The 11,887-nt window shown below is 39.8% G+C and overlaps 1 protein-coding gene across 1 annotated transcript in view; it reads left to right on the forward strand.

The window, feature by feature from the left end:
• The window catches only part of LOC309553068 (uncharacterized protein), a 101,445-nt gene extending 100,269 nt beyond the window's left edge, over nt 1-1,176 (forward strand). The window contains 1 exon segment of the mRNA XM_082253967.1: nt 2-1,176. Within this exon segment, the coding sequence (XP_082110093.1) occupies nt 2-1,040 (1,039 nt within the window). The 3' untranslated portion in view covers nt 1,041-1,176.
• The last annotated feature ends 10,711 nt before the right edge of the window (nt 1,177-11,887 follow it).

Below are 11,887 nucleotides of genomic sequence, written 5' to 3' on the forward strand. Positions count from 1 at the left end.
GCAGGAGGAAAGTAGAAGAAAAAACAGCCGGTGACACTGAGAGCGCCACTGCTCTGTTTAGAGATCTCAGGAGACGTCTGGAAGACCTGGAGAAGAAAGTTCTGAGGGACATCTCCGGGCGAGCAGAGCGGGTCTTCCTCCCGGTGTTGGATAAGATTCAGGATCTGGAAATAAAGAAGGAGGAGCTGTCCAGGAAGATGGTGGACATTGAGAAGCTGTGTAACGTGACGGATCCACTGACTGTCCTACAGGAATCAGACACAGGTGACTTGTGTGATACTGAGGATGGAGATAATGAGGACAGAGAGAGACATGAGAAGCTCCTCCATGATGGAGGGGGTCTGGGTGTGGCGGGGGTCTTACACACAGGTTTATCTGATATAATAACAGAGGTAAATGTATATTTCCCCTTACAGGGAGCTGCAGACATATTACTGGATATAAACACAGCTCATAAGTATCTACATATATCAGATGACAGGAAAACTACATCCTGGTCATATATAAATCAGAACTATCCAGAATCACCAGAGAGATTTCAGGATTATCCCCAGGTGTTGAGCAGTCGGAGTTTCTCCTCAGGGAGACATTACTGGGACGTGGATGTCGGGGGATCAGATGACTGGAGAGTCGGGATGTGTTACCCCAGTATAGACAGGAGAGAAGATCAGTCAGTGATTGGATATAATAACAAGTCCTGGGGTTTGTACAGAAATGATAATCAGTATTGGGTGAGACAAGATAATAAATGGATCCCCTTACCACCCAAAAGCTCCAGTAACAAAGTCAGGATATATCTGAATTATGAGGCCGGGCGGATCTCCTTTTATGATCTGTTTGACCCGATCCGACACCTCCACACCTTCACCACCACCTTCACTGAGCCCCTCCATGCTGGGTTAGGTGTAGAGAAAGGTCACGTAAAGATATGTGAGGGGAATCCGGAGAAGACTGTCCAGAGACTGGTGACATTGCATGAAGAAGGGATGGGATTGGTGGAATATACAACCAATAGAATAAAGCAGTGGGTGGGGCTTTAGTCTGTATCTTGCTGGTTTTTAAATATAAATACATATAAATGAGATTTCTCCCCCTTTTACTGATCACTGTGATTGGGTAGAATATCTGTCCAGTTACTGCAGTAACATGTTCTTATTGGTCAGTGAGAAAAGGTGTGGCCTATCAACAATCTGACTTATTACTTTCTCTGTAATTGTTAAACAGAAATTTATCACAGTGTGTGACATAAACAATCTCCCTCTACCTGCCCCTCCCCCTACCCTTTGTCCCTCCCCCACATGCAGTTACTCTGTGCAGGGTCCAGTGCAGTCACTGTAATGGGATAGGATGTGGTCACCTCTCCTCTCTTTCCTCCCTCCTATTATATGCGATCTATAATAAAAAAGGTAAATCAATGCAATAACATATGAAGAAATCTTCCTTTTCTAATGGAAGAAAAATTGGGTTTTATCACTAATATAATGACAATACTATAATAATGTATGATTACTAGAACTGGAATGTGTCCCCAATATAATGTGTCCCCAGAGAATCAATCACCAATAGAATTCTATCAGATCACTTTTATAATGTATCCTATGATAATGTATCCTCATAGAATGAATCACCAATAGAACTCTATTGGATCCCTTTTATAATGTATCCTAATATAATGTGTCCCTATATAATAGATCACCAATGGAATTCTATCAGATCACTTTTTTATAATGTATCCTATTATAATGTGTCCTCAGAGAATGGTTTACCAGTAGAACTTTATTGCATCACTTTTATATGTATCCTAATATAATGTGTCCCCATATAATGGATCACCAATACAATTCTATCAGATCACTTTTATAATGTATCCTATGATAATGTATCCTCATAGAATGGTTTACCAATAGAACTCTATTGGATCACTTTTATAATGTATCCCAGGGCTTGACAAATTTTCCTGAAATCTAGGAGCCAGCTAAAAAAGTTAGGAGCCAGTTTTTTTTTTTTAAACTAACAACCAAGCTTTATTTAATAAAACGGATACTAAATTTACACATAAATACGACTAGAACCCCACTCTCCTCTATAGCGCAATTGGATGAAAACAGACTGTCTGTCTCTTTCCATCCAATGCCATCTGATCCGATCCACGGGATGGATAGAAAATAGAACCACCATCCGTCTGCTTTTGGAGGACAGGATCAGATGGCGGCAGATTACTGTTCCATAGAGGAGAATGAAGGGTCCGATCAGGTCTGCCTGAAAAACTGACAGGCGGACCTGATCAGACAGTCCGTGTGAAAGGGGCCTTCGGCTGTGGCATGGCGATGAGGAAAAAAAAAAAAAAGATTATATATATATATATATATATATATATATATATATATATATATAATTTTTTTTTAATAATAATAATAATTGGAAAAAAAAATATATTTTTTTATTTTTTTTAATAATTAACCACTCTACGACCGCTCACAGTAATACTACTGCGGCAGAGTGGTTCGTTATCGTCCAGCCACGTAGTATTAACGTGACTGGACACTCCCCCTTCTGGGCGGCGCTTGCGCGCCGCCGGAGGCTCGCTCCCGCTGTTTTCATTCACAGCGGGAGTCGGGCCAGGGGAGGAGCAGCGGCGATCGCCGCTGCTCTTACCCGATCGTCGGGGATCGAGTCTGGAGATCCGCCCGCTGTGTGTAAACACAGCGGGCGGATCTCCATAGTGACAGGGAGTGACAGATCGGACTGTTCAGCATAGCTGGACATCCGATCTGTCCATGACTCACTCAGTCACCTCCCCCCCTACACGTCAGTAAGCACCAGGCATACATTAACCCCTCCCTCTCCAATAAAATTAACCCCTTCCCTGCCAGTGTCATTTTTACAGTAACAGTGCATATTTATAGCACTGATTACTGCAGTAATGTCACTGGTACCCCCAAAAGTGTCAAAAATGTCAGTCAGGGGTCCGGTCTGTCCGCCGCAATGTCGCAGTCCCGCAAAAAAAATCGCAGATCGCCGCCATTACGCGTTAAAAAAAAAACACCAAAAATGACAGAAATCTTTCCCTTTGTTAGTAAACGCAATAACTTTTGCGCAAACCAATCAAAATATGCTTATTGCGATTTTTCTTACCAAACATATGTAGCATAAAACAAATTGGCCAAAAATTTTTAAAAAAATTGGTTTTTACATCTTTTTTGGGGGGAATTTCATATAAAAAAATGTTAAAAATTTTTTCAAAATAAACGCTCTTTTTTTGTTTATAGCGCAAAAAGTAAAAATCGCACAGGTGATCAAATACCACCAAAAGAAAGTTCTGTTTGTGGGAAAAAAAGGACGTAAATTTCGTTTGGGTACGGCGTCGCACGACCGCGCAATTGTCAGTTGAAGTCGCACAGCGCCGAATCGCAAAAAGTGGCCTGGACGGAAGACAGCAAAATCCTCCGGTGGTAAAGTGGTTAAAAAGAAAAAAATATTATTTAGTTTTTACATTTAAAAAATAAATTAAATTAATAATAAATAACCACACTCCCTGTCAAAGGTAACTAACTGGACAGGGAGATGGTAATGCATTGTGAACAATCAGGCAGTGGAAACAGTAATTACAACAGTCATTACTCCCGGCCACCACAAGAGGGCGCCAGTTCCCCATTGGAAGCCTCTCATCTCAAGTAGGCCGAAAAGCCGGGGCCTCAATTTTCGGACGGCCCGGAAGTCCGTGCACTCCGTGCGTGGAAGTCCGTGCAAAAATGACAGGACACCTTCTGCAGGGCACCCCAGGCGCCAGGTCGCTAATTCTAGTCGCAAATGCGACCTGGCGCCCGGGTTCTGTCGAGGCCTGATGTATCCTAATATAATATGTCCCCATAGAATGGATCACCAATAGAATTCTATCAGATCACTTTTTTTATAATGTATCCTATTATAATGTGTCCTCAGAGAATGGTTTACCAATAGAACTCTATTGCATCACTTTTATATGTATCCTAATATAATGTGTCCCCATATAATGGATTCACCAATAGAATTCCAATGGATCACTTTTATAATGTATCCTAGGATAATGTGTCCTCATAGAATGGATCACCAATGGCATTCTATTGGATCACTTTTATAATGTATCCCCAATATAATGTGTCCCCATAGAATTGATCACCAATAGAATTCCATTGGATCACTTTTATAATGGATCCTAATATAATGTATCATTGTGATATTGTATCTTATAATCACTAGATGTGTGCTGGTGATGGGAGGAGAATTCGGAAAGGAGTTAATGTGAATAAAGCTTTTCTCTATTGTACATGTGAAGGGTTGGTGATATAACACAGAAATCATGAAATGTAAATTTATTCCTAGTCCTTGTGGAGTCAAGTGTCAGTGAGTGGGGGGTGCAGGAGTCTGTGCTGATAGGTAGTGATGGACGAACATCGGCCAGGGCGGTTCGCGAACGTTAGCCGCAAACTTTCTCAAATGTCCGCGAACCGCAAGTTCGCGGCGGGCCCCATTGACTTTAATAGGAGGTGAACTTTAAAAAAATTTAGGTCATATTTGCAGCCACAAAAGACTTACTAGCTGTGCACAAATAGTCCCACCACATGGACAATGTCATAACAGAAGTATTGCAATTGGAAAAAAACATTTTTTTTTTTTTCTAAATCAGCCAGAACTGACAGCAGCCGGTAAATACATGTCTAATACATATAGGGTCTATTCACACATCTGTAAAATGGGTCTGCAGCCATTCCACAATTTGGCTGAACGTTTATAGACCCATTGATTTTCAATTTCAGTCTGAAAAATTAGGCATTCACAGGATAAAGAAGTAAGTGTCAGCCATTCCAGGCCCCAAAAGTTAGCCCACATGGGTTTACCTGACAGCTAAGAATGTTGTATTCTGTGGCTGAAGGTACATTAGGCATTGACAGGATACAGAAGTAAGTGTCGGCCATAAAAGGCCCCAAAAATTAGGCATTCAATGGACATGAAATGCCTTTTATGCCGCTGTATTTGCCGAGGACAAGGACCATGAATTGTGGGTGGATGGCGGTCTGGCGGATATTTGTGGCCTGTCATGAGGAATTTAAATGAAACATGGTCTACTCGTCACATGTGTTGAATTCCTCAGAGATCCATGCCTCATTCATTTTTATAAATGTGAGGTAGTCTAAACTTTCATGAGCTAGGCGAGTGCGCTTATCGGTCACGATCCCCCCTGCTGCGCTGAACGTCCTTTCGGACAGGACACTGGAAGGGGGCAAACAAACAGTTCCATTGCAAATTGTGCAAGCTCTGGCCAGAGGTCAAGCCTGCCCACCCAGTAGTCCAGGGGTTCTTTTTTTTTTCAAATAAAATTTTTATTAAGGGTTTGTTATAAGCTGTACAATCAACCAGAGGTAATAAACAAAAATCGAAACATCATATATTCATATGGTTTAACAAACAACATAAATTTCTTATTTCCTCATACTCAATACGATTATCTAGCAAACGGGGTCTTCTTTCTCCTCTTAACCTACATTGAATCCCTCTCTGCTTCCTACTCTTACTGTAATCTACTCCTCTCGGTCTAGACAGCTTCTACTTACCCTATCTTTTCTATTTATACCCGTTAACCAAAATAACCCACCAACATAACAATAAAAAAAAAGAAAGAAAAAACAACGAGGGGATAAAATCTCTCTCTTCTCTCTCTTATCATGACCAGATACTATTGACCCTAGTGTCTCTTAACTTTTTGTGTTATTTCTGATCCAGGAATCACATTCCAAGCAGAGCTTCACCTTCTTTCGATAGGATAAATAGGTTCCATGCTCCCCACGTCTCTGTATATGTTTCCCTTTTATGTTGTGCTGACATTACCAAGTCCTCCATTTTATTTATTTCTTCTATTTTCTGTATCCACCCTGCTATTGTTGGTGGTGTTTGCTTTTTCCAGTTAAGGGGTATGCATGATCTAGCCGCATTTGCTAATTGACATATCACCGATTTTCTATATCTTTTCCCTGATATGTTATTTAGTTGTAGGAGAAAAAAAGCTGGATCCTCCGGTATCTCCGTCTCTGTAAACTTTTGCATAATCTCTCTCACTTTTTTCCAAAATTCTATCAGTTTAGGGCAATCCCAAAATATGTGTAATAGCGTGCCCTCTTCCTCCAGGCACCGCCAACACCGATCAAAATTATTCACCGATATTTTGTGTAGCTTATGCGGGGTGTAGTACCATCTTGTTAAAATTTTGAAATGTATCTCTTGATATTTAGTACATATCGAAGATTTAAAGACCAAATTGATCATCTGTTGTCTCTGCTCTGGGGAGAACACTCTAGACATTTCCCTCTCCCATCTATCCAAATAGGGCAATTGGTACTGCTCCTCTGATATATTTATCAAATTGTATATTTTGGATATCGCATGTGTAAGGCTGCCTGTATATGTACAGTATTTTTCATAAGTTGTCATTTAGCGATTATAATTCTGAGGGTTAGGGATTGAACGTAAAAAGTGAGAAAGTTGCAGTGCATTCCAGAAAGGGAGTCTGAAGATATCCGCCTCATTCACCAACATTTCTAATGTGGGCCATTTGTCCTCTCTCAGGAAATGTGAGGCCTGGAAAAGACCTATCTCTCTAAGAGATCTAAAAGATTGTGCCTCTAAACCCATCATAAATTTTGGATTCCCTAAAACTGGGAATAATGGCGAATCTCGTGAGGAGAGGGAGTTCTGAAAACTGATTTGTGAACATATTTGTAACGTCGTGCCTATTAACCACTTAAGCCCCGGAGGATTTGGCTGCTAAAGGACCAGGGTTTTTTTTGCGATTTTTTACTGCGTGACTTTAACGGACAATTGCGCGGTCGTGCGACGCTGTACCTAAACGAATTTGACGTCCTTTTTTTCCCACAAACAGAGCTTTCTTTTGGTGGTATTTGATCACCTGTGCGATTTTTTGATCACGCGCTATAAACAAAAAAAGAGCATAAATTTTGCAAAAATAACAATATTTTTCACATTTTTTTATATGAAATTCCCCAAAAAAAAAGGAAAAATCAAAATTTTTTAACATTTTTCGGCCAATTTGTTTTATGCTACCTATGTTTGGTAAAAAAAAATCGCAAAAAGCGTATTTTGATTGGTTTGCGCAAAAGTTATCGCGTTTACTAACAAAGGGAAAGATTTTTGTCATTTTTGGTGTTTTTTTTTTTAACGCGTAATGGCGGCGATCTGCGATTTTTTTTTCGGTACTGCGACATTGCGGCGGACAGATCGGACCCTTGACTGACATTTTTGACACTTTTGGGGGTACCAGTGACATTACTGCAGTAATCAGTGCTATACATATGCACTGTTACTGCAAAAATGACACTGGCAGGGAAGGGGTTAACTTTATTGGACAGGGAGGGGTTAAGTGTGTCCTAGGGGCGTGATTCTAACTGTGTAGGGACATTCCTATTGGTGTAAAAGCAAAGATCAACCGTTCTACATAGTAGAACGGACAGATCTTCACTTTTACACAGGGAGAACTGACAGGCAGCTTGTTTACACAAGCTGCTCTGTCTTTCTCCCTTCACAGGAGCGATCGCAGTGTGACTGGCGGACATCGAGTCCGCCGGTCACACGCACTGACTTGTCTGTGAACGAGCCGCGGCGGGCGCGCGCCTCGGCGGGCGCGCGCCCGCCCGCGATAGGCTCGCAAGTCAGTGGCAGGCGAGTGACGTACCGATACGTCACTCTGCCTGGCCGGGGCTGACCGCCGCAGTATATAGTCGTGCGGCGGTCGGCAACCGGTTAACTGATGTTTCCTCACCTCTATCGGAAGATATTCATAGCACCAAAGTGCTCTATTTAGGGGGATAGGGGAAAATGCCTGTTCTATTTGTACCCATAATTTGAAGTCCCCATGTCGACGCCAGTCAATTTGCCTTCTTAGGTGAGAAGCCTGAAAATATTTACGCATATCTGGTAGTGACGCTCCCCCTAATTTTTTTGGTAGCGTCAGTAGCTGTCTTGAAAGACGGGGTTTCTTATGTGCCCAGACAAATTTAATGAATATTGAGTTTATTTGTTTGAAATAATAAGCTGGGATCTTAATAGGTAGTGTTTGAAATAGATATAAGAATCTAGGTAATATGGACATTTTGATCAAATTGCACCTGCCAAACCATGAGTGTAAGCCTGTATTCCATTTCTCTAATTTAAGACGAATTTCCTTCAGTAGCGAAATAAAATTAAGTTCAAAGATTTGTGCTGGTCTGGCTGGTATAAGCGTACCCAGATATCTTAATGCTCTTTTTGTCCATTTGAATGCAAAATTCTGTTTGAGCTGTAATAATATTCTACTAGGTAAGTTTATTCCCATAGCTTCTGGTTTATTAAAATTTATTTTCAAGTTGGAAATAGCACCATATTGTTCAAACTCCCTGATAAGATTCGGTAATGATAATATCGGATTAACTATTGAAAAAAGTAAATTGTCTGCGTATGCGGATATCTTATACTGCTTTTTCCCCACCATGATACCTTCTATATCTGGGTTTTGTCTTACCTTACACAAAAATGGCTCTAAAGAAAGAACAAAAAGTATGGGGGATAGGGGACACCCCTATCTTGTCCCATTTTTAATAAAAAAAGGTTCCAAGAGAATCCCATTAACCTTAACTTGAGCTGATGGGGCCGAGTATATGGAAGATATCCATTGCAACATGGATTTACCCAGACCTATGTGTTTAAGTGTAGCTAACATAAATTTCCAATTAACTCGGTCAAACGCCTTTTCTGCATCAGTTCCTATAAAAACGCTTGGTGGTTGAGATCTATTTGCAGCATATAGTAGATTCAGTACCTTTGTGGTATTGTCTCTTGCCTCTCTGTTCATTATAAATCCCACTTGATCCAAATGAATCAAGGAGTGTAGATGTTGTGTCAGTCGAGTTGCTAATATCTTAGTAAACAACTTAAGATCTATATTAAGGAGTGATACAGGTCTGTAACTACCACATAACATTGGGTCATTGTCTTCCTTAGGTATAACCACTATATGAGCTCTTTTAGTATCTCTACAAAAGGCAGGATACAATCCTGCATTATTATATCATTTCAACAGATGTGGTCCCAGTATTGGTAGAAAAACTCTATAATATTGCAGCGAATACCCATCTGGCCCTGGTGCTTTCCCAGCTTTCATCGAGTTTAGGGCCTGTTGAATTTCAGACATCCTTATTGGCGAATCGAATTCCTTACAGATTTCAGTTGATAATTTAGGGAGTTGAGATGAAGTAATATATTCCTCCATCTGTGTTGTTGATAAGGTTTGATCTGGAAGGTTATATAAAGAGGAGTAAAAATCTCCAAATGTCTGGGCAATTTGTTTAGGTAGTGACAGTTTATCACCTTTTGGGGATAAAATTTGAGGGATATATGTGGCTGTCTTAATATCTTTTATGGCATTTGCAAGTACTCTCCCGCATTTATTTCCTGACTCGTAACCTATTTTGCGACTTCTTTGTAGGCAGGCTTTGGCCCTATAGCCCAGTAAATCCACTATTTGTTTCTGTAGTGTGATTACTTCTATCTCTAATTCATCTGTTTGGGATCTTTTATGATTAGTCTCTATCTCATGTAATGTAGATAGCATTGATGTTAGTTTTTTTTCACTTTCTCTTTTAACCCTGGAACTGTGTTTAATCATTATTCCTCGAATGACTGTTTTATGTGCCTCCCACAGAATACCCGGGTCACCTTCTGGGGTTATGTTTATCTGAAAATATTGCTGTAATTCCTCTGTAGCATCTCTAAGGATCTCCGGGATCTGTAGTAGGCTCTCATTCAATCTCCAGAACCTGTTTGCAAATATAGTGGTTTCAGAGAGTGAATATGATAACAAAATTGGGGCGTGATCCGACCAAGTTATGTTTCCAATTTCTATTTTTTGTATTGCATGTAACTGTCTGTGAGGTATTATGAAGTAATCTATTCTTGTGTAAGTTTTATGAACCTGGGAGTAATATGTATAATCTTTTTCTTCTGGATGTACTAATCGCCACGCATCTACTAGTTGATGCTTATGTAAATCTTGTTTTATACATTTGCCTACCCATGGAGGCATGGAAGAAAAGGCCTTTAGAGTATCTATTTTAGGATTTAAGGAAGCATTTAAGTCCCCACCTAGTATCAGCTGACCTTCTGAAAAGTTCATTAAGTTATTTAGAATTAGTTTGATAAAAGTGTCTTGATTGTGGTTTGGCGCATACATAGTTGCTAATGTCACTTTCACTCCTCCGATTGAACCTTTAATAAATGCGTATCGCCCCTCTGTATCTGTTTGCATCTCCTGTAGTGTCCATGAAAGTCTATTAGAGATAAGGATTGATACCCCTTTCGATTTGGACACAATATTGGTTGAGTGATATCCCCATGGATAGTTTTTATTTCTAAGTATGGGTAATTTATTTTCTTTGAAATGTGTCTCCTGGATCAGTGCCACATCAATTTGAGACCGTCTTAGATCATTCAGTAACATATGTCTTTTTCCGGTACGTTAAGACCTCTTACATTTAATGACATTACTTTTATGTTTGCCATTTCTTACTACAGATAAGAGAGGGAGAGAGAAAAAAAAAAAACAACAAGGGGGGAACCCTAAAACCCTAAAAACCTTTTCCTATTTCTATTGATAACTATCTGTTATTTATACGTACACCCTCCCTGAGGTGTGAACATAGACCTAATTGGGATTGTGGTCGGACAGGACTTTGAGGCGGGATCTCAGCTCTCTCCCCCCCCTACCACCGCAACTCCAACCTTATCTTGTATTTTATTAGTCAACCCATACCTGCCCATATATTCTTAGCCCTTTCCCTCTATTCTCATCCCCTATCCTATCCGTATTCCTCCCTCCGGTTTGATACCCCCATCCCTTCTAGATTGAATCTCTCCCTCTCCTCCTTCTTCAAAAATAAAATAGGATAGAGGATACAATCTCTATATGTCCTAAGTAAGTATCTATAAACAAGTATATCTATCCATATTTATATAGGGGTTATACTTTAGTATTCACCAACATTATTACCTGACTGTGTGTTGAATATATCCATCATCCCAAACATAATTAAAAAAAAAAAAAAAAAACAATCACCCGTTAAATTACAATCAGGGTATTTATCCATTAGATATTTTAACCTTGTGTCTTGAGAAAGGAAAAACAAGGAGTTCAAAAAGTGCCATTTGTGAGAAGAAAAAAAAAAAACCCAATACAAACAAAAGTGGGAGAAAAAAAATAAAAAAAACACCCGAAAATGTTTTTTTTCTAAGGAGGGGGCTAATTTTAACTCCCTCTGAAAAAAGGAAGAAAAAAAAAAAAGTGAATGTGAAAATTAAGAGGAGGGAAAGCCCTTGTTTCCTTCCATTATTTATGTATACATAATACAATTTGTATAAAAAAATGTGTAAAATAAAAAAAAAAAAAAAAATGTGTAAAAAAAATATATTAATTAATCTCAACCAACATAATGTTTGAATATGTAAATGTACCCCCTTAAATAACCCCCATGTTTTGCACATTTTACATATCTGTCAACAATACTTATCCTCATTTATTCTAAGGAGGGGGGGGGGGAGGAAAGTCAAAGCCTCGCATCAATCAGGAGGTCAATACTAAAAAAAAAAGAAAACAAAAAGGGGGGAGTAGGAGGGAGAGAAAAAAAGAAAAAAGGGGAAAAATTCGGGGGTCCACGCAAAAGCAGAATGCAGCATTTCTCGCAGCAAGGCCTGGAAGTGCTGCATTCTGACCGCCCTCTGTAATGGTGGTAACATGTCCGCCATTTTTTGTTTGTGCCGGGGGTCTAAGTACATTGCCACCCAGTACTGGTCCTTGCCCTTTATGCTT

This window comes from Pelophylax lessonae, assembly GCF_965119305.1.
Source record: "Pelophylax lessonae genome assembly, chromosome: 4".
NCBI classification, from domain to species: Eukaryota; Metazoa; Chordata; class Amphibia; order Anura; family Ranidae; genus Pelophylax; species Pelophylax lessonae.